Here is a 23,417-nt window from a genome sequence, read left to right as displayed (position 1 = left end):
GAGAAGATACGGTGAACAAGATGCCGCCCCCTAGTGGCGCGGCGGAGAGCCAAGGAGGGTGAGTGAAGGCTAGCCTGTCTCTACCCCCTCAGGCGTGCGGTGGGGTGCGCTGCGGGAGAGGGGGAAGGGCCAATCGATTTTCTCCGGGACCGAGGCCCTCGCCTGTCCCGTCCCAGGTCGGCCCCGGCTCTAGGGAGGGCGGCCCGGAAGCGGTGCTCGCCGGCGATGTGGGGCAGCGATCGACTGGCGTGTGCGGGGGGAGGCGGGGTAGCCGTGACAGTGGCCTTCACCAACGCTCGCGACTGCTTCCTCCACCTGCCTCGGCGTCTAGTGGCCCAGCTGCACCTGCTGCAGGTAACGCTCCGGACCCGGGCGGGGCCCGGACCAGGGACGCCGCGACAGTCGCCTGGAGTCGGAGGTGGCCGAGGCCTTGTAGGGATACGGCAGCTGTTCAGGGCTCTCCGCTGCGGGGGAGCCTACAGGGGCACCACTGGCTTCCCGGCGCCGCTGGCCAGTGCAGAGGTCAGATTGAAGGCCCCTCGAGGGCAGGGCGGTCTGAGCAGTCCATGCTACCCACCCCATGCCTCGTGCAGCCCCGGGCCATTAAGTTACCTTGCTTATCCCAAGTCTTCTCACTCGGTGAAACTGGGCTTTTAAAAATCCTCTACCTGTTTTTAAAAAGTCTACCTCTGCGTTCAGAAATACTTCTCACTCCGCGTTGGGAAAGCTTTTGAAAAGTCGCTTATTTTATCGTTTTAAAAATGTTTTCCCTGCCAGAGATTTCCAGGTACCTGCACTGCTGCTGTCTGGGCCTCGAGAGGGAGGAGACAGACTTTGTGGAGTCCCTGTACGTTAATGGAGCTCTGGTGGCACAGTTTTTAAGAGCTACGGCTGCTAACCAAAAGGTCAGCAGTTCTGATCCACCAACTGCTCCTTGGAAACCCTATGGGGAAGTTCTGCTCTCATCCATAGGGTCAGTATGAGTCGGAATGGACTCGATGGAAATGGTTTTGGTTTTTATTGTGTGTTAACGGGCTGAACACCTCCCAGGAGTGGAAAGCAGAAAGGTTAATAAAATGATGGGTATTCCCTGCGCCGCCATGTGCCAGAACGTGCAGTGGAATTAGGTATACTTGGAAAGATTACTTGGATGTTGTGGTGTTTCGCTAGTCCAACCACGGGCAGAGATACAGCATCTGTGTTTTCATAATTAAACATACAGGCATGTGGTCTTTCGCTAGTCCAACCACGGGCAGAGATACAGCATCTGTGTTTTCATAATTAAACATACAGGCATGTGGTCTCACAAAGTATGAGTGCGCTTATGGGGGCAAAAGGATAAAATTTTATTTTAAATCCTGAAGAACCCTGAATACATGGTATCCACACTGGATAATTCATGCAAGAAATATTTTAAGAATTTGCAATAATGTCAAGTATCTCACCTTTTCACTTTGTTGTTGTTGTTAGGTACCATCTAGCGGGATCCAACTCATAGCAACCCTATGTACAACAAAACTAAACACTACTGGGCCCTGCACCATCCTTACAATCCTTGCTATGTTTGAGCCCATTGTTGCAGCGACTGTGTCAGTGCATCTCATCCAAGGTCTTCCTCTTTTTTGCTGACCCTCTTAACTTACCAAGCATGATATCCTTCTACAGACACTGGCCTCTCCTGATAATATGTCCAAAGTATGGGAGATGAAGTCTTGCCATCTTTGCTGCCAAGGACATTCTGGCTGTACTTCCAAGACAGACATGTTCATTCTTCTGGCAGTCCATAGTATATTGTATTCTTCGCCAGCACCACAATTCAAATGTGTCAGTTCTTCTTCAATCTTTGTTATTCATTGTCCAGCTTTTGCATGCAAATGAGGCCAGTGAACACGCCATGGCTTGGGTCAGGCACACCTTAGTCTTCAAGGTGGCAGCTTTGCTTTTTAACACTTTACAGAGGTCTTTTGCAGCAGATTTGCCCAATGCAGTATGTCATTTGATCTCTTGACTGCTGCTTCCATGGGCATTGATTGTGGATCCAAGTAAAATGAAATCCTTGACAACTTCAATTTTTTCTCCATTTATCAGAATGTTATTTATTGGTCCAGCTGTGGGGATTTTTGTTTTCTTTATGCTGAGGTGTAATCCATAGTGGAGGCTGTAGTCTTTGATCTTCATCAGTGTCATGGATTGAATTCTGTCCCCCCAAAATATCTGTTAACTTTGCTAGTCCATGATTCCCAGTATCGTGTGATTGTCTAGCATTTTGTCATCTGATATGATTTTCCTATGTGTCATAAATCCTTCCTCAATGATGTTGATGAGGTGGATTATCAGCAGTTATGTTAACGAGGCAGGACTCATTCTATGAGGTTAGGTTGTGTCTTAAGTCAATCTTTTTTGGGATATAAAAGAGAGAAGTGAGCAGAGAGACATGGGGAGGTCATACCACCAAGAAAGCAACACCGGGAGCAGAGTGCATCCTTTGGACCCAGGGTTCCTGGGTGGAGAAGTTCCTCGACCAAGCGAACCTTAATGACAAGGACCTTCCTCCAGACCCAGCAGAGAGAAGAGGCCTTCCCCTGGAGCTGGCGCCCTGAATTTGGATTTCTAGTCTACTAGACTGTGAGAGGATAAACTGTTTGTTAAAACCATCCACTTGTGGTATTTCTGTTAGAGCAATACTAGATAACTAGGACAGTCAGTAAGTGCTTCAAGTCCTCTTGGCTTTTAGCAAGTAAGGTTGTGTTATCTGCATATTGTAGGCTGTTAATGAGTCTTCCTCCAATCCTGATGCTGTGTTCTTCTTTATACAGTCCAGCTTCTTGGCTTATTTGCTCAGTAGTATGGTGAAAGGATACAACCCTGATGTACACATTTCCTGATTTTAAACCACTCAGTATCCCCTTGTTCTGTTCAAATGACTCCCTCTTTGTCTATGTACAAGTATCTGCATAAGTGCAATGGAGTGTTTTGGAATTCCCATTCTTCACAGAGTTACCCATAATTTGTTATAATCCACACAGTTGAACGTCTTTGCATAGCTAGTAAAACACAGGTAAACATCTTTCTGGTATTCTCTGCTTTCAACTCAAATCCGTCTGACATCAACAAAGATGTCACTTGTTCCATGTCCTCTTCTGAATCTGGCTGGAATTTCTGGCAGTTCCTTGTTGATGTACTGCTGCAACCACTTTTGAATGATCTTGAGCAAAATTTTACTTGCGTGTGATAATGATATTGTTTGATAATTTCCACATTCTGTTGGTTCACCTTTCCTTGGAATAAACATAAATATGGATCTCTTCCGGTTGGTTGGACAGGTATCTGTATTCCAGATTTCTTGGCATAGACAAGTGAGCACTTGCAGTGCTGCATATGTTCGTGGAAACATCTCAGTTGGTATTCTGTCAATTCCTGGAGCCTCGTTTTTTGCCAGCGCCTTCAGTGCAGCTTAGACTTCTTTCAGTACTACCAGTCCTTGATCATATGCTACCTCCCAAAATGGTTGAATGTCAGCCAGTTCCTTTTGGTACAGTGACTCTGTGTATTCTTTACATCTTCTTTTGATGCTTCCTGCATCATTTAGTATTTTGCCATAGAGTCCTTCAGTATTACAACTTGAGCCTTGAATTTTTTCTTCAGTTCTTTTAGCTTAAGAAATGCTGAGTGTATTCTTCCCTTTTGGCTTTCTAACTCCAGATCTTTGCACATTTCATTATAATACTTTGTCTTCTCTGGTTGCCCTTAGAAAGAATTCTGTTCAGCTCTTTTACTTCATCAGTTTTTCCATTCACTTCAGCTACTCTGTGTTCAAGAGCAAGTTTCAGAGTCTCTTCTGACATGTTTTTGTCTTTTCTTTCTTTCCTGTCCTTTTTTTTTTTAATTCGTTGTTGTTGAAACTATACACAGTAAAATATACAGTGATTCAGCAGTTTCTACACGTACAATTCAGTGACTTTGATTACATTCTTCCCATTGTGCAACCATTCTCACCCTCCTTTACTAAGTTGTTCTTCCTCCATTAACATAAATTCACTGCCCCCTAAGGTTCCTCTCTCATCCTGCTAGTTGCTTTTGTCAGTTTGATCCCATATAGGTAGTTCTTAAAACAGCATTATGTTCAAGGCAGACATGTTTTAGTAGTTAAGCTAAACTATCATTTGGTTTTAAGAAGACTTCAGGGAATATTTTTGGTTTAAGGTTTAAAGATTGTCTCAGGGCAATAGTTTCAGGGGTTCTTCCAACCTTCATGGCTCCAGGAAGTCCGGAGTCCATGAGAGGTGTCATGGATTGAATTGTGTCCCCCCAAAATATCTGTCAAATTGGCTAGGTCGTGATTACCAGTATTGTATGATTGTCTACCAATTTGTCATCTGATGTGATTTCCCTGTGTTGTAAATCCCATCACTATGATATAATGAGGTGGATGAGTGGCAGTTACGTTGATGAGACCTACAAGGTTAGGTAGTGTCTTAAGCCAATCTGTTTTGAGATATAAAAGAGATAATCAAGCAGAGAGACATGGGGACCTCATACCACCAAAAAAGAAGCACCGGGAGCAGAGCACATCCTTTGGACCTGAAGTTCCTGCACTGAGATGCTCCCAGACCAAGGGAAGATTGATGACAAAGACCTTTCTCCAGAGCCGACAGAGAAAGCCTTCCCCTGGAGCTGGCGCCCTGCATTCGGACTTCTAGCCTACTGGACTGTGAGAGAATAAACTTCTGTTTGTTAAAGCCGTCCACTTGTAGTATTTCTGTTATAGCAGCACTAGATGACCAAGACAAGAGGGAATGACATAATCTGAGATAGCAGTTTAAATTCTTGGCTCCTAGTAGACTTCAAATTCAACCTGTGGTTCTGGCTAAAATGTCAGATTAAATGAAGAATGAGTGAGGCATGTTAGACTTAGTAACTGGAAAGCTTAGCCTGGCTTACATGGGGAAAGGGTCGTGTGCTTGCTGAAAGGAAAGTTGGGCTTTAAAATTGGATCTTGTTTTGACAGCTATTGTGAGTCCTTGAGGAGAATGAGTAACTTCTTTTACCCTCGGTTTTCTTGGTTATAAAAATTATGAAAAAAGGAGAGACTGGAAGGGCTGACTCATTAGGGGGAGAGCAAGTGGGATTACAGAGTAAGATGTATGTAAACTTATATGTGACAGACTGACTTGATATGTAAACGTTCACTTGAAGCTCAATAAAAGTTAAAAAAAAAAGTTATGAAAGATCTTCCTAGGGTGGTTGTCTCAGTCATCCTAGTGCTGCTATAACAGAAATACCACAAGTGGATTGATTTAACAAACAGAAATTTATTCTCTCACAGTCTAGTAGGCCGGAAGTCCAAATTCAAGGTGTTAGCTCCAGGGGAAGGCATTCTCTCTCTCTCAGCTCTGGAGGAAGGTCCTTCTCAGTCTTCCTGTTGTAGAGGAGTTTCTCTGCACAAGGACCCTGGATCCGGAGGACACGCTCTTCTCCCAGCCCTGCTTTCTTGGTGGTATGAGGTCCCCACACTCTGCCTGCTTCCCTTTCCTTTTATTTCTTGTAAGATAAAAGGTGGTGCAGGGCACACCCCAGGGAAATTCCTTTACAATGGATCAGGGATGTGACCTTAGTAAGGGTATTACAACCCTAATCCTCTTTACTATAATATTACCATCACAAAATAGAGGACAACCACACCATACTGGGAATAATGGCTTAATCAAATTGATGCATATTTTTGAGGGACACAATTCAATCCATGACACTGGCTGTGAAGATTAAGTGAAAGAAAGACTCTGAAGTATCTGTTATTTGTTTATTATTTTACCATAAAGTAGACAACCTTTTAGTCCTGATAGTCTTCTTTCAGGGTTGTTAGAAGTCCCAGCTAGACTCTGTTCAGTACTCTCAGAAATCAGCTTTTTTGAAGATTTTCACATTTTTTCAAATCCTCACCTAATGAGTTTATAAGAATGCTTCCTTAAAACAGCAGTTTTAATAATTTGATCCTAAATATGGATGTTATGTTACATTCATCATTGTTTAAGAGTTTAGGGGTCTTGACCTTTGTTTTAAATTTGGAACCTGCAGAATGATGTCAGTAAGTATTCATAAAGATTATTTTGTGTGCTATCTTTCTGAAATTTAAATTAAACTTTGAAACAAATTGCTGTTTCCATCTAGCCAATATCAGCAGAAGAAGCTGCTTTTCTCCCCAATTATAAAAATAATACACGTTTTATGAAAAATTTGGAAAATACAGAAAATTATAAACAAAATAAAAGTTATCCAGAACCTAGAGAACTAATGTCAATGGTTTGGATCAAATCTCCCAGTTTTGTTTCAACTCTTTATTTATAAAGAAATGAGGCCCTACACACATATATACATATGTTTAGTTTTTTGCTCTGCTGTTTTCATATAGTATAGTGTTTTCCTATTTTCTTAGAAAATTTCATGTTTAGTGCTTAACCAGTATTCGATCATAAATGTGCTGTGATTTAGTTGTTCGTTGTGAATAAAGGTTTTCTGACCTTGTGTCAGACTGACTTTGGAGCTTTTAAAAGTACAGATGTTCTGGACAATTCATCAGACATGAAAGGGACTGGACAGTGGGTGGGAGAGAGATGCTGATGAAGAGTGAGCTAATTATATCAGGTGGACACTTGAGACTGTGTTGGCATCTTCTGTCTGGAGGGGGGATGGGAGAATAGAGAGAGTTGGAGGCTGGCAAAGTTTTCACGAAAGGAGAGACTGGAAGGGCTGACTTATTAGGGGGAGAGCAAGTGGGAGTAAGGAGTAAGATGTATATTAACTTATATGTGACAGACTGACTTGATTTGTAAACGTTCACTTGAAGCTCAGTAAAAGTTAATAATATAAATAAATAAATAAGTACAGATGTTCTAGTTCTTCTCAGACCTGCTGAATCAAAACCTTGGTAAGTGCGCTTCAGGTATCTGTAATTTTTAAAATATCTTCCGGCCACTTGGATATTTAAGAGAGCTGAGACTCACCATTCTAGAATCGTGGAATCGTAGGACATTAATGGTGAAAGGGACCTTAGGTATCTTACTTTTAAATTTTAAACATAAGAAAACTGGCCCTTCTGGGCCAGTAACCCACTCTGCATCATGCAGACTAACCTCGCTATTTCTTCCGTAACTGGGCTCATTCCTACCTCTGTACTCTTCTGAATGCTATTCTTCCCTAGGACATTTTCCTCCTTCTGTACAAATTCCATTTAAAATTCCTTTAAAAATTTAGTGTAACCCTGCCTCCTCTACATAGCTTTCACAATTCTCTGTTCCCCAAATTTGTCTCCTTTTTGAAACTTCGCTAATGTGTTTATATGACACATCTCATTTGTTATACCCTGCTTTGTTATACCCTGCTCTGTCTTTCAGAGGAGTGCTGGTGGCATAGTGGCTAAGTGCTCAGCTGTTAACTGAAAGGTTGGTGGTTCAAACCCACTAGCTGCTCTGTGGGAGAAAGATGAGATTACAGCCTTCGAAACCCTTTGGGGCTGTTCTACTGTGTCCTATAGGGTCGCTATGAGTCGGAATTGACTTGATAGCAATGGGTTTGGTTTTGGTTTGGGCCTGTGTTTCAGATACTGTCTTTTTGTGGTTTCTCAACTTTGGCACTATTGACATTTTGGGCTGGATAAGTTTTGTTGTGGGAGTTGGGGGGAGGCTTGTCCTGTGCATTGTAGGATGTTTAGCAGCATCCCTGGCCTCTACCCATTAAATGCCTGTAGCACCCCCTAGTCGTGACACCCAGAGATATCTCCAGCCATTGCTGAATGTCCCTGGGGGGAGGGGCAAAATTACCCTTGGTTGGGAAGCACTGCTTTAACTCAGCTACCTAGTGCTAGTGTATTCTGCTCAGGACTTGCTGTGATCGCTAAGACAGGGAAGATTCATATCCACACTGAAAGCAAACGTGTGAATTTCAGTAATAGTTTATTTTTTATGTGAATTTCAGAAAAGCATATAAAAACTTTCAAAACCTTTCCTCCCCACCCTCCCCCCCATTTCTTTTTTCCCAAATGAATAGAATCAAGCTATAGAAGTAGCCTGGGGTAACCAGCCTACGTTCTTAAGCTGGGTGGAAGGCAGGCATTTTAGTGACCAAGGCGAAAATGTGGCTGAAATTAACAGACAAGTTGGTCAGAAACTTGGACTTTCAAATGGGGGACAGGTAAGTACAAAATATGATGGCAGTGAATTTCTTCTAATCTTATATAGTATGTTGTTATTGTTGTTGTGTGCCACTGAGTGGATTCCAACTCACAGCGCCCCCATAGACAGGTAGAGCTGCTCCCATGGGGCTTCCTAGGCTGTCATTTTTACAGGAGCAGATCACTAAGTCTTTTTTCTCACAGAGCAGCTGGTGGGTTCAAATCAGCAACCTTTCAGTTAACAGCCGAGTACTTAACCATTAAATAGCCAGGGTTCCTTGTCATATAATACAGCAAGAAATAAAAGTACAAGTTCAGATTTATTTTTCAGGAGGTAAGAAGACACCTAACTTGTACTCTACTATAACGAGCTCAGGATATTCAAGTTGACGGTACTCTGTGTTAAGTTGTTGTCTTGTAGTCTGCTGTGTTCCCTCATTGATTTTGTGTTTTACTCACTTTCCAGGCTTTCTAGTTTTGTTCTTGTGTGTTTATTTTTCTTTTTTGAATTACCAGTTTTTACTTACTATTATTGAACTTAATTCTATTTGTTTCTTACAAATTGTCTAATCTTCCATAGTTGTACTTAGTAAATAAAAAGTCTATTCTCCAAAAGATGGTTTTTTTTCCCATTTTTTGTGTTGTCTGTGAATTTAATGTGCTTAGATTATAAATCCCAAAGTTTAAAGACTCTTGTCTTTTTTTTATCACATTCACCAGTTTATTCCTTTAAAATTTTTTTAAACCAGAAGAAAACATGTTCGTTATAAATATTTTACAATCGAAAGTAGAAAATAAACTTTTTCCCTTTCCCGAACCTTAACCTTCATTACACTCCTCAGAATGAGTGTTTAGTATTGTTGGGATCTCACTTGACCTTTAGAATTTAAGGAATGAGATCACGCATATTTTCTGCAACTTTTTTTACACAAAATATATTGGGGATACCTTTCAATGTAGTGGAGCCTGTAGTGGTTAATTGCTCAGCTGCTAACCAAAAGATTGGCAGTTCAAACCTACCAGCCACTGGAAGAAAGATGTGGCAGTCTGCTTCCTAAAGATTATAGCCTTGGAAACCCTATGGGGCAGTTCTGCTCTGTCTTATAGGGTTGCTATGAGTAGGAACTGACTTGACAACACCAGGTTTTTTGGTATGATTTTCTATGTATTATAAACAATATGAATTGAACATCTCTCTTTGAACATTTATATTTATATGAAATTGAATACTTAAAAATTGAATTGCCAATTCTAGGAGGCTGCACGTTTAAGAATTTGATATATGGGGTAAATTGCTCTATTACCAATCTCCCACAATAGTACCTGAGAGTTCCACATCTTTTTGACTGGTTTTGAACACGGACTAGTTTTCTTCACACATGTTTTTGATAATGAGTCTAGACCACTAATGAGTAATCCTTTGGCCTAGGACTAGTCCCTTGCTTATCTTAAATTTTTGCTGGAATCTTAAAATTTTAGCAGCAAGGGGACCTTAGAAATCACTAACTTTGATGTCTTGCCTTACAAACCTAGGGAGATGGAGTGTTTTGCCCAAGATTGCGTAGTTACAGTTCTGCTCTCTTTGTGTACGTGGCACTTTCCTGGGGGAAATGTCAGCTTTCTATTCTTGATCTTGATATCTTAATCAGCACTCTGAATAGCCCTACTTGTTTTTTTAATTTCCATTTGCCTCTAAGTGAATTTTTACCTGATTTTCTGCAGATCCTCTGTTTCGTAGCGACACCCTAACTCCCAAAGTATTGTTGATAAAAGCAGTGACAGGCCAGCCCAGGACTCCTCAGATTTTGGCGAGCAAAAGCTGCTTTGTGCTTCCTTAGACGTATCCTACTTGAATAGCGTATAAGGGAGACACTGAAGGGAAGCTCAGTGAGGAGTCAGGGATAAGGCCCTTGGAGAAATTCAGCCAAAATCCCCAAAGAGCAGGGAAAAAAATGGCAGCCACCCTTTATTTCCACTGAGCATTTAACACTTGGTAGCTCTGGATTTTGCTCTTCTAATCCCCGCAAATGCCTATAGAAAGGGAAGGAAAGTGAGATGATAGAACCCAGTTTCTGGGGATGCAAGATGTTGATTTCTTTTCCCTTTTGGCTTGGTTGCTGAATTAGTTGTACATATTTTGATTCCAAGAGAACCCTTCTCCTTACAGTGATCATTAGAGCTAGCTCTTACATCTCCGTTTCATATATCTTTAGACTGGAATGAGGAATATTTTTGTTTATTTTCACTTGTGTAGGATTATACTTTGAAATAATTGGCTCCAATCTCTATTTCAATGTGTTTTCTCACTCTTCTAGAAGCACAGTGGCTTGGAGTTAGTTATAAGACTAATGGTTGCAAAGCTCCTAACAGTAATAAAAAGAGTATATACTAGATCAAGAAACTGGTGAAGGTCACCGTGAGTCAGAATTGACTCAACGGCAACGGGTTTATACTGGATCAAGGGAATACACGAGTGGCACAAATGGTTAAGCACTCAACTACTAACTGAGAGGTTGGCAGTTTGAACCCACCTGGAGGTGCCTTAGAAGAAAGGCCTGGTAATCTGCTCCTGAAAGGTCCCAGCCTTGAAAACCATGTGGAGCACGGCTCTGTGCTGCAACACATGGAGCCGCCATGAGTCAGAATCGACTTGAGTGGCAACTGGTTTGGTTTTTGTTTTATCCTGGATGAAGCCATGATTCGATGACACTTTCATTTCTTGTTGCCTTTTATACTTAAAACAGTTATTTTTATGATTATTTTTATTTATTTGAAAAATGTGCTAGGTTGTATTTTCCTTTATTCTGTAATTAGTTGTGAAACACTATTTCCTAAAGTAATGCTGACTTGGCTCAGAATAAGTGTTTAATGCAGTAAATATATAGGAACAAAACTTTTGCCGTTTTAAGTCTTAAGAGCATATGTGTTTAATTTCTTACCTAAAGAGAGAATTTCTTATTTTACGGAGATACAAAAAAGTATTTCAAAGGTAGTTTTAAAGTTTATATTTTTTCCAGGTGTTTCTCAAGCCATGTTCATGTGTGGTATCTTGTCAGCAAGTTGAGGTGGAACCCCTCTCAGCAGACGATTGGGAGATACTGGTAAAAACATACAAAAAAAAAAACTATCCCATTTTAAGGCTAAACTATTTCAAAATATACATGCCTTTAAATTTCTTTTCTGAGCTTCATTATATGTCTTGAGTTGGTTTAAGTTATAAGAGTAAGTGGAGATTGCCTTACTAGGCATGGAAAGGGCAAAATACAAAGTGAATTGATGTTTTTGTCTTTTGGTTCTAGGAGCTGCATGCTGCTTCCCTTGAACAGCATCTTCTAGATCAAATTCGAATAGTTTTTCCAAAGGCCATTTTTCCTGTTTGGGTTGATCAGCAAACTTACATTTATATCCAGATTGGTAGGTGCTGTTATGATATTTAGGAGCCATGGTGGCGCAGTGGTTTAGTGCTTGGCTGTGAACTGAAAGGTCGGCAGTTCGAACGCACCAGCTGATCCACGGGAGAAAGATGTGGCAGTCTGCTTCTGTAGAGATTGCAGTCTTGAAAACGCTATGGGCAGTTCTACTCTGTCCCATAGGGTCACTATGAGTCGAAACCGACTCCTCGGCAGTGAATTTGATTTTGGGGGTTGTGGTGTTGTCCATCATACTCTACACCGTAAGACTGAGTTCAAATCAGAGAGAGAGATGCACACTAATGAGCTTTATTCCCCACACAGTTTCACTAAGGCCAGCTGCCACCTATGGAAGGCTGGAAGCTGACACCCAACTCCTCGTTCAGCCAACGGCACGCCAAACCAAAGACAACACACTTTCAAAAGCAGATGATGCACAAGGAAAATATCATAATTATGGAAGAGACCAAGAAAGACTGACAAAAGAACTTCATACCAAACAACTTCAGTCTAACACTGTGGGAGTCACTGCATCTAATGGAACGGATTCAGGACTTACAATGGAGTCATCAACACCAAGCTTATGGACTATGATAGGAAGCATTTTTTCTTTTGGCTCTGAGAAAGAACAAAAGACTTCCTGGGGTTTAACTGAAATTAATGCATTCAGAAATATACAGTCAAAGGTTGTTCCTCTAGACAACATTTTCAGAGTATGTAAATCTCAGCCTCCCAGTGTATGTAACACCTCAGCAACTTCTGCATTTCGGAAACACTGTGCCATTCATGTATTTCCATGGGACCAGGAATACTTTGATGTGGAGCCCAGCTTTACCGTGACCTATGGAAAGTTAGTTAAGCTTCTTTCTCCGAAGCAACAGCAAAGTAAAACAAAGCAAAATATCCTGTCCCCTGAAAAAGAGAAGCAGGTGTCAGAACTATTGGATCAAAAACAAATTAGCTCAGACCATAGTCAAGATGCTGGTAAGACCTGCGTACTAAAGGTAGTCTGGAATGGACTTGAGGAACTGAAGAATGCCATGAAATACACCAAAAATATAGAAGTTCTCCATCTTGGGAAAGTCTGGGTTAGTGCAAACTTTATAATTAGGAGAAAACTAATTTAATGTTGCTTCCCCAGATTGTGAGTTAGAATAATGTTTTATATATAAATTGAAAACTACTATAATAAGAAACACATTGTCTAAAATCCCTGGGAGGACACCTTTCTGATTACAGGATAAAGTCTTTGTTTAGGGCTACAGACTGTGTATTTTCTGGCTAAAGAATCTTGGACAGGTACAGTAAAGGATACCCTTCTCATTTGTTATGGAAGTCTCAGTTTTAGATTTCATTTAATGAAGATGTATTCTAGGAAGTTACCTGTGTAAAAAGAAATGTAGTGAAATAAATGAACAAGAACACTTTGAGTACTTTCTAGGTGTCTAACGTCTGGATTATGATGATTTCTTTTTCCTTTCGGGTTGGTTCCTGAATTAGTTGTGTATATTTTGACCCTAAGAGAATTTTTCTACTTACGGTAATAACTAGAGCTAGGTCTTATATAACACATGCAGTGCATTAGGTATTGTTTCTAATCGCATTACCCGTATTAGCTCCTTTAATACTCACAATAACCTGAGAAGTGGTGCTATTATTATCTCTGTTTTGTAGATGAGGAAAATGAGGCTCCAAGAGGTCAAAATTACTTGCCAGAGGTTGCAGAACTAGTAAGTGGTAGAACTGGATTCATGGTTAGCGTGTAGTAGCCTACAAGGCCTCACATCTTCCGTGCCTACAGAAAATTTATTCCACCTTTTAAAAGCAAAGACTTGTTGTTACACCTTGAGGAAAATGCTGGTGTAGGGAGAGATTCACAGCATGAGATAGCTGTCCTGCTGCCTGTGATGATACCTGGATTGGAGTACACCCAGAATCTGATTACCCTGCTGGTATTGGCACTTAAAAGGAGCCCTGGTGGCACAGTGGTTAAAGTGCTGTGCAACTAACCAAAAGATCGGCAGTTTGAATCCACCAGCTGCTCCAAAGGAGAAAGGTGTAGCAGTCTGCTTCCATAAACGTTTACAGCCTTGGAAACCCTATGGGGTAGTTCTACTCTGTCCTGGAGTAAACATTGCTATGAGTCAGAATCGAGTCCACAACAGCGGGCTTGGTTTTTTTGGTTTATTGGCTCTATAACTTTTGTGTAACTGAGAGAGGAAGTAGAGCAACTAGTTCTGGCCTCAGATGTTAACACTAAATTTATGCAAAATGAAACCCAAGCCCCATTTACTTGAACCTAATTTTGAACCATTGTGAAGTAAGTCTTCACAGTGAAAAAGGGTGGCAACTACTGGGAAAAGCAAGAAAAGGGAGTTTCCTTTGTAGATCTTCTGTTCCCACAATTTTAGCTATGACCTTTATACAGGTGACTTACAAAGATTTAATCTCTTTGGCCTATATCGTTTTCTAAAACTCCAGACCATTGCCTTGTTACTTTCTGTTAGCTCTAAACTGTTAGACATTTAGGAGATTCCACTGCACCCTAAATCAAAATGCTGAACATAGCAGTGAGGAATCAGCACTTCCCATTCTACTCTGAAGGTGCAGGAGCCATAAGCAATGAGGCATGACAGTAGTTGCCATCAGGTCCTCAAACAGGCTTGACTTGATAGATCAAAACTGATCACTTGGAAATACCTAACCTAATATATTATTGTTGATTTGAGCCTTTATTACCCTGTGGAGTAAGGTAATTTTTGTTTTTTCAAAAAGGAAACTTGATTGATAAGTTACTTAGACTTTAAGTCAGGATATGTACCTTAGAGTTTTTGTTTTATGCTTGTACATGATCTTTAGAAATCAATAGAGATAGTAGAGAGAGATTAAAGACTTCTTTATGTCTTTAAATACTTACCAGTATTGGGAGATGAGAATTTTTTTAACATCTTTATTTAGACATAATTTAAATTGTACGGCTCCACAGATATTTGTATATTCAGAGTTGTATAACCATCACCACAGTCTAAGTCTGGAACATTTTATCAGTGGGGATGAGAAATTTATCCTTTACCTTTTAGGTTAAGTCACTATCTGGATTTAATGGGGCCCATGGCAGATTGTCTGTGATTAGCTTTGATTCGCTCCAACGTTTTGATTGGTTCTCATGTTTCGCAGATGAAGATTGCTCAAAGGTTGCAAATTTACATTAAATTTGAAGGTAATTTTACCACAGTTAAGAGGGTGATCTTTGTGGACAGAGTCAAATATGTCCATTTAAAGCTCTAATTCTAAAGAGGATGTACAGGGAAGGAAAGAGACTGTAGGGGAAAAAAGTAAAATGCTTGTGGTGAAACAATACTTGAACATTCATCTGGTTGTACAGCGAATCATTGTGATAGCTTTTATAATTTCACCTGAATTCATAGAAGTTAACGTCAATATTTATGCTGTGGAATACTTTTTAATCAAGCTTTAAACATATTTATATTTTTGTTTATATGTAAATTTCAGATTCCAGATGACCTGAGAAAGAGACTAAATATAGAAATGCATGCAGTCGTCAGAATAACTTCAGTGGAAATTACCCCCCAAATTCCAAGATCTCTAAAATTACAACCTAGAGAGAACTTAGTGAGTGCAAGTTTATGTTATATCGAAATTCTTTTACATGTGCTGTAAAATTTCTAAAATTGCTTTAGCTAGGTTATAAGAATGTTGTACTCCTTTCTGCTAGAAGGGCAAAGAAGTCTTGACTAAGAGATACACATATTATATATATAGTGCCAGTGCAAATATAGATAATTTTGGCTTTTAAAAAGTTGATATCGTTGCCATACCCATGTAATTAAAAAAAATTTTTCCCCATATTTCACTATTAATATTGCAGTCCAAAAGAGTACTAGACTGTTTTATTTTCTTAGTTAATTTTTTGGAAACCGATATGGTCAGGAAATAAGATACTGAATGTTATTAAAAATTATTTTTAAGAGAGTATTATCGTATGTATAGCATTTGGGTTACCAATTTTTAGAGAATTATAATACAGGAGAATTACTATATTATATGTTCAAAAAATTCCAAACATAATTTAATCTTTTGCTAATAATTCAGATGGTACTTTTACATCCTCAGGACCATGATAGTCATTATGTCGCAGAAAACCCAATTTAACAGAACTTTTTAGTTGTTGAAGCAATGAGCTTGTATGTGTGACTGGAGAGGAGGAAAACAAGAATAAGTGCCATTTGCATGACAGTGTGTAACTGAACACCTGTGGCATCAGCTGTACAGTACACGGTGGTTTATAGTTTTGTTTTAACTTTTTAGTTATTGATATTGGTATTTTGCAAAGATTAGGTACCTTATGTAAGAAAAAACAATTAGCTACTAGATATTAGATTTTTTTTCCTTTGTATCAGTATGGGTTGGTTACTACACAATTCCCTTCCTATTCTGAGTTGCATATTTTAGTGGAAAGCAAATGCAGGAAGCATTATGACCTTTGGCAGGTCGCTGGGCTGTGATTATATCACTTGGGACATAGGAATGTTTGATTCTAGAGGAATTGTGAGTTCCTTTCTGATTTAGAATTTTTTCATTTTAAATAGTTCTCATTTTCATTTTATGATTTCCTTTAGGCCCTTGTGGGAGAAAAGATGTGACAGTCTGTTTTTTTTAAAGATTTACAGCCTTGGAAACCTTATGGGGCAGTTCTGCTTTGCCTTATAGGGTTGCTGTGAGTCAGAATTGACTTGACGGCAATCGGTTTGGGTTTTTTTTGTTTGTTTATTGTTTTTTGGTTTAGGTCTTTAATCCCATTGCCAATAATATCCAAAGAAGTACATGGCTTCTCTGATTTTAAGAATGGGAATGTGATACCTTTTTTTAGTTTACCCTGCTTTTGGTAGTCATCAGTTTCTGAACTGAGCTTAACAGCAGATCTAAGCTTGAATCTGAATGAAGAAAGGTAGTAGAAATGAACCAATTTGAGAAATGGTAGAATAGAGGTTTATTTTTCTGGGCAGATATTAACCCTCTTATCTGAATTTTTGATATCCCTATTTTTAATTTCAAAAAGGTTTTTAAAATCTTAATTTTAATTTAAAAGCTTTAAAACTCAGCAATGTTTTACTCAATTTCCTCGTATCTTTTTTTACTGTGATAATATATATAATAAAATATTTGTCATTTTAATTATTTTTAAGTATACAATTCAGTGACATTAATTACATTCACCATATTGTACAACCACCACCAGTATCCATTCCCCATTTTTTTCATCACTTTTAACAAAACCTCGATACTCTATGCAATAACTCCCTGTTTCCCCCTCCCACCTGCCCCTGGTAACCATTTTGGCTTCTACGCAATTTGCACATTTTTGATACTTCATATAAATGGGATCATACAATATTTGTTCTTTCCTCTGACTCAGTTCACTCGGCATAATGTTTTCAAGGTTCATCCATGTTATAGCCTGATCAGAACTTCATTTCTCTTTATGGCTGAGTAGTATTCCATTGTATGTATATACCTCGTTTTGTTTATCCATCATCTGCTGGTGGTTACTTGAGTTGTTTCCACCGTTTTTGGCTGTTGTGAGTAATGCTGCAGTAGACACTGGTGGACAAGTATATATTTGAGTCCCTGCTTTTAGGTCTTTTGGGCATATGCCTGGGAATAGAATTACTGGGTCATATGGTAGTTCTACATTTAAGTTTTTGAAGAACCACCAAACTGTTTTCCATAGCGGCTGCACCAGTTTTTCATACCTTTTGAATAATCTAGTAACACTTTGCTTACTAAGTATATTAGGATTGTGGTCAGCTGTAACAGAAGAAAAAGAATCAGCAGCTTAAACATATAAAGGGCTTTTCTGTCCTCGTATACGAAAAAGTCTGGAGGAGCTCACGGAGAGTTAAAACATGGCCCCACCGATATAGGTTCCTTTCATCTTTCTCTTCCGCCATCCCTAGCCTACGACTTTCTTCCTGTTAGGTGCAGGGTAGTTGCTGTACTAATAGGCATCATGCCTACATTCCAGGCAGAGAAGAAAAAGCATAGACAAAAGCCTTCTCCTTGCAGGATTTTCCTACCTTTTAATTAGGAAGAGAAGCCCTTCCCAAGGATTGTGACTGCGTGCCATTGTTCAGAGTGAGTCACATCCAGCACACTCACACAGCTCCAAGCTGAGAATTGAGTATTTTGCATTCCAGCCTCTATAATAAAGATTGGCAGGGAGAGTGGAGCTCGAAAAATTATCGAGTGAACTAGATTATGGTGTGTGTATTGCATATCACTGCATATGGAGAAAAGGAGCATTTAAAACTTTGCCTCTTCCTTAAATGTTTCTTCAGGCTATACTGTACTGATTGTAATGTCAAATCCCAAATCTCTGTCTGTACAGCGTGAGCATCCTCCCCCAGTTTTGTTTGGTGAGGTTTTCATTTTATCAGCAAGATGAGGCATTAAAATAAGGATGTTAAGGTTAAGATCAGGTACTAGGATAATTCATTACCATTCTTTCCTTTCTCTGACAGCCTAAAGATATAAGTGAAGAAGCCATAAAAACTGTGTTCTATTCATGGCTACAACAGTCTACTACCCCCACACTCCCTTTAGTGATATCAGAGGAAGAAACCATTAAGCTGGGAATTAAAGATGGTAGGTAAATTTGTTATTTTGATATTTTCCCATTAAAATAATCATAATATTTTAAATTATTTTTCCGAATTGTGACATATGTGAACAGTGAAGCATAATAATAACTAAAGTTGATTTTACACATTGAAGAAAGTACACGCTTGATGCTGCCTTTATTTAAGTTTAAATTAATTTGATATTTAGAATTCTGAATTATTTCATCTTAGATCCAATACTAATTTTACATTATTGCTTTCTTTCAATAGGGCTGAAGGAATTTTCTCTGAGTATAGTTCATTCGTGGGAAAAAGAAAAAGGCAAAGCAAAAAATATTTTTCTGTTGAGTACCAATCTGCTGCAGAAAGCCACAATACAAGTAATTATATACTGTTGAATATTTAATGAGGTATTTGTCACATGTGATTGATAATAAAGTGTGAATTTACTCATAAGACCTTGCATCCTGAATGTAATAGAAACTTGAATGATAAGAGTAAGGACTAACTTGGTTTAAAATATTTTATTCTATAATCTCTTTAAATTACAGTAATCAGTGGTTTATCTTACAATTAAAGTCAGTGCCTCAGCACAATTAAGTTACAAAAATAGAGTTGGTTATGTTCACTGGCAAATGGATGTTGATTTAAAATTCTTCTAGTATTGAAACAAAGGAAAACTTGGTTTGGGGGGTTGATTTTAAGAGTTAATAGTTTCACTTACACTTTTGCTACACACCTGTGTTATTTTGGCATTTCTTAAATTCTCAACTCTTTACAAATATTATCAGATAACTTTTCTTCCACAAAGTGGAAGAATTTACAATTTTACAATTTTAGTGGTTTGGAACTAGGAATTTTTTTTTTCACTTTGGAATATAATTGAAGAAATACCATTCAGAGAAGATGCAAATTTAAGAATTGTGAAAATAATTTTGACACAAATCAAAATTACAAATATAGATATATCTGTAATATGTGAGGAGCTAGCATTTTTTATTGCTTTTTGATCATAAATATTTATGTTCCCTGAATGAGTAAAGTATTGTCAAGGCTGTTTTGAGTAATGATCTTGCATGCACAATGTATCTTTTTCTCCCTGAATTGAATCAGCAATTCAGGTTCCTGGCACTTGGGAAAAACATGCAAAAGACATAACTTTGAAATGTAAAACTGACTTCTCCTTGCTGCTATAGGTCCTTCTAGATCCTATTGTTAAAGAAGAAAACAGTGAGGAAATTGACTTTGTTCTTCCTTTTTTAAAGCTGAATTCTTTGGGGTAAGAAGTACTGGCCAAGCTAGCTTGTTTAGAGATATGTTTTGACAGTATCTCTGGCAGGATCTTTATGTTTAAGTATTAAAGTAGATGTTACTATTGATGAATCAAAAAATTGATGAATAATCTTACTAATGTATTGTTATTAAGTACCTTCAAGTGGACTTTCAACTCACAGCAACCCCATGTGACAGAGTAGTACTGCCCATAGGGTTTTCTAGGGTATAGTTTTTACAGCAGCAGATCACCACATTTTTGTCTTGCGGAGCTGCTAGGTGGAATTGAACCATCAGTCTTTCTGTTACCAGCTGAGTGCTTAACCTTTGCGCCAGCAGGGATTCTTCACTGATGCATTCAAGCCAAACTCATTGCGTTGAGTCAATTCCAACTCATAGCAACCCTATAGAACAGAGTAGAACTGCCCATAGGGTTCCCAAAGCTGTACCCTTTAGGAAACCAGACTGCCACATCTTCCGAGGAGCGGCTGAGGGTTCGAACCACCAACCTCTCAGTTAGCAGCCGAGCACTCAACCACCGTACCGCCAGAGCTCCTCCTGCTAATGCATTAGTAGATACTTTTTCCAGAGTTATCTCTGTCTTCACACCTAACTTAGTAATTTATCTTATCTTGTCGGATAACTAAAAGTCTGAAGCTTATTAGAAATTTTACTTTGAGAATTGATTTGAGAGAAGAAAGCAACCAGATGTGACCTGGATCATATGTGATTGAATAAAACAGTTCATAATCCTTAGAGCAAATAAATGTTGAATCTAAAAATATGTTGAATGTTTACAAATATTTTAAATTAAGTTATTCCTTCGCCATTTTATTAATGTAATAAAAAAAAATTTTTTAATGTAATAGTTGGGATTATTGTGTTTTCTTCAACTTTTAAGTCAGACAAATCTAAAAAGAACCTCCTTTTAATTTCTTTCTCTCTCATGCAATGTGAGAATCTCATGTGAATATTACCTCATAAAATTCTTCACAGAGGCTTTTCACAGAAGTCATAGTAGTGATTTGATTTACTATAATAGTATAATTTATATGTGTTTTGGAAACCCTGGTGGCGTAGTAGTTAAGTGCTACAGCTGCTAACCAAAGGGTTGGCAGTTCGAATCCTCCAGGTGCTCCTTGAAAACTCTATGGGTCAGTTCTACTCTGTTCTATAGGGTTTTAGTAAAAGGATTAAACCATAAAGTAAAATATTTAAATACAGCATAATATTCACTAATACAAAGTAAAATCTCTTTAGTTCAGACTCTAATTATTAGGAGTTTATGATATTCTTATTATCAGAAATAAAGTGGCAGTCAGAGTCAAGAAGTAAGTTGAAGTTCAAGTTTATATAACCTAACCTATGGGTTGAAACTGGATTTTAAAGGTGATGTTTAATTTAAGAGGAAATAAGTCTTCAAGTGTCTTAAGTTCTTCAAAAGCACACTTGATGATTATTTTAATTAGCAAGCCAGAAATTATTTTGGAGGAAGTCATAAGAGTATGTGTGCATTTTAAGGAAAACTCCTTAAGGACTCCTGTTAGGGCAAAACTTTAATTACTGCACATGTTTGCAAGTAATAAAACTAATTTTAAAAGCCGTGAATTAGATTTGACGTTAACTGGTATACTTGTTCTCAAGTAAGGGAGGATAAGGTTTTACTCTTAAAATTCCTTAACTAGACAGGGTAGAAAAGCTTTAGAATTTTATCCTACCTCAGTGTTTTATCACCTAACAGCTTGTGTATTTTGCAGAGGAGTGACTTCCTTAGGCATATCCTCCATGGAGCACATCATTCACAGCCTCCTGGGACGCCCCTTGTCTCGGCAGCTGATGTCCCTTGTGGCCGGACTTAGGAACGGCGCCCTTTTACTCACAGGAGGAAAGGTGTGTGGTTAAAATGTGCTCATTTTCACTGACTGGTAACTTTTAATTCATTCATCTTTGAGTTTTGATCATCTGTTCTATAGAGTTGTTAGTATGAAAGATGAAAAGCATTCATTCACTAATTTAAAAATTTTTTTTATTGTAATAAAATATATATATAAAATTTGCCGTTTTAACCATTGTTAAGTGTATAATTCACTGACATTAACTGTATTCACAATGTTGTGCAGACATCACGATTTATTTCCAAAACTTTTTCATCGCCCCAAACAGAAACCCTGTACCCATGAAGCAATAACTCCCCATTTCCCCCTCCCCCAGTCCCTGATAACCACTAATCTACTTTGTCTCTACGCATGTGTCTGTTCTAGATTTTCATGTAAGTGGGATCATACAGTATTTGTCCTTTTGTATCTAGCTTATTTCAATTAGCATAATATTCTGAAAGTTCATCCCTGTTGTATCAAGACTTCATTTCTTTTTATGGCTGAACAATATTCTGTTGTAGGACTACATCCCGCATTTTGTTATCCATTCATCTGTTGATGGACACTTAGTTGTTTTCACCTTAGCTATTGTGAATAATGATTCTGTGAACACTGGTGTACAAGTGTCTGTTTGAATCCTTGCTTTCAAGTCTTTTGGGTATATACCTGGGAGTGGAACTGCTGAGTCATATGGTAGTTTGGTGGTTGCCACAATAACAAACTATTTCTATGATTGACTATACTGGGAGTCCTTATGAAACAACTATTTTCTAGGGGAGTGGAAAATCAACTTTAGCCAAGGCAATTTGTAAAGAAGCATTTGACACATTGGATGCACATGTGGAAGTAGTTGACTGTAAAGCTTTGCGAGGTATGTATATGATAATACTCTACATAAATGACTTTTTTGATAGAAAGAAATGTCATTGTTTAGTGCTGTTACTCTAATACATACAAATATAATCTGATCTTTATTCTACTTTTCTGTTTGTCATTTAGTCATTGAAATTCCTGAGAAATGGTAAATCTTTGGCTATCTAATGTCTTTGATAAGATTTCTAAACCTTTCCATATTTTATGGAGGTTTACTTTCTGGCCAAAATTCTTCGTAGACTGTATTCCTGGAAATGCCCACTTAAATCATTCTGGAAAAGTTAATATTTAGAATGTAATTTAATGGATATAAAATATCTCTGAATTGCTATGGAAAACTGGTGGACTGGTTGCCTCAGGGGAGGGGAAGTGGGCGGCTACAGAGAGCGACAGGAAGGACAATTACTGTTTACCAAATGTATTTTTGCACTTCTAAAATTCTTTGACATTTACATTATTACCTAATCAATGAAAAAAAAAGATTGAAACCATTTTACTTTGAGAACTTAATTTTTTCTCTTAGCTACCACTACCATATAGTCCCAACCGATCACTATACCCTTAGTTTCTATACTGTACAAAATTAAGAAATAGCCTTTGGAAACTCATTACTTTATTTGCTGTAGAATGGTTTTAGAAACTTTGTCCATCTCTTAGCATCCTGCAAGAAGCCTCATGTGAAAGTTTTAATTGAGAGCTAAGTAACAGAAAAGTTTTATATCCTCATATAAATGGGTATGTTGTCTAGCCTTTGAAAATTAAAACCTTGTAACCAAACAAGAAGCTTGAAGCCAGATTTGTGATTCAAATACAGCAAATCTAGGATCTCAAGGCAGCTACATTTGTGTCCTGTTTAAATCTGAATCTTTTTTTTTTAATAGTCAGAGCTCTTTGTCACATCCAGTCTTTTTTTTTTTTAATGACTACACTTTGTTTTTATTATACTTTAGATGAAGGTTTACAGAACAAACTAGGTTCTCATTAAACAATTAGTGCACACATTGTTTTGTGACATTGGTTACCAACCCCGTGACATGTAAACACTCCTTTCTTGAACTTGGGTTCCCTATTACCAGCTTTCCTGTTCCCTCTTGCCTTCTACTCCTTGCCCCTGGGCTGGTGTGCCCCTTTAGTCTTGTTTTGTTTTACGGCCCTGTCTAATCTGGCTGAAAGGTGA

General features: G+C 38.4%; 1 protein-coding gene across 5 annotated transcripts in view; it reads left to right on the top strand.

Annotated features, from left to right (window-relative positions):
- Nucleotides 1-150: 150 nt before the first annotated feature.
- Nucleotides 151-23,417, top strand: part of PEX1 (peroxisomal biogenesis factor 1) — a 49,093-nt gene continuing 25,826 nt past the window's right edge. For 2 of the 5 annotated variants that reach the window (XM_003407149.4, XM_010587268.3), the window contains exons 1-11: nt 153-354; nt 8,044-8,187; nt 11,185-11,268; nt 11,467-11,581; nt 11,902-12,665; nt 15,091-15,210; nt 18,120-18,243; nt 18,489-18,598; nt 19,415-19,497; nt 21,248-21,380; nt 22,142-22,238. In XM_003407149.4, coding sequence (XP_003407197.2) covers nt 226-354; nt 8,044-8,187; nt 11,185-11,268; nt 11,467-11,581; nt 11,902-12,665; nt 15,091-15,210; nt 18,120-18,243; nt 18,489-18,598; nt 19,415-19,497; nt 21,248-21,380; nt 22,142-22,238 — 1,903 coding nt within the window. In that variant the 5' untranslated portion in view covers nt 153-225. Of the gene's footprint in view, nt 355-8,043; nt 8,188-11,184; nt 11,269-11,466; nt 11,582-11,901; nt 12,666-15,090; nt 15,211-18,119; nt 18,244-18,488; nt 18,599-19,414; nt 19,498-21,247; nt 21,381-22,141; nt 22,239-23,417 lie in introns of all 5 variants that reach the window. The other 3 variants (XM_010587267.3, XM_023544424.2, XM_023544425.2) reach the window with 3 other exon arrangements.

The sequence above is a fragment of the Loxodonta africana genome, chromosome 8 (assembly GCF_030014295.1).
Source record: "Loxodonta africana isolate mLoxAfr1 chromosome 8, mLoxAfr1.hap2, whole genome shotgun sequence".
Lineage (NCBI taxonomy): Eukaryota > Metazoa > Chordata > Mammalia > Proboscidea > Elephantidae > Loxodonta > Loxodonta africana.
The sequence above is the reverse complement of the archived record's forward strand: the minus strand, read 5'-3'. Positions and strand labels throughout refer to the sequence as shown.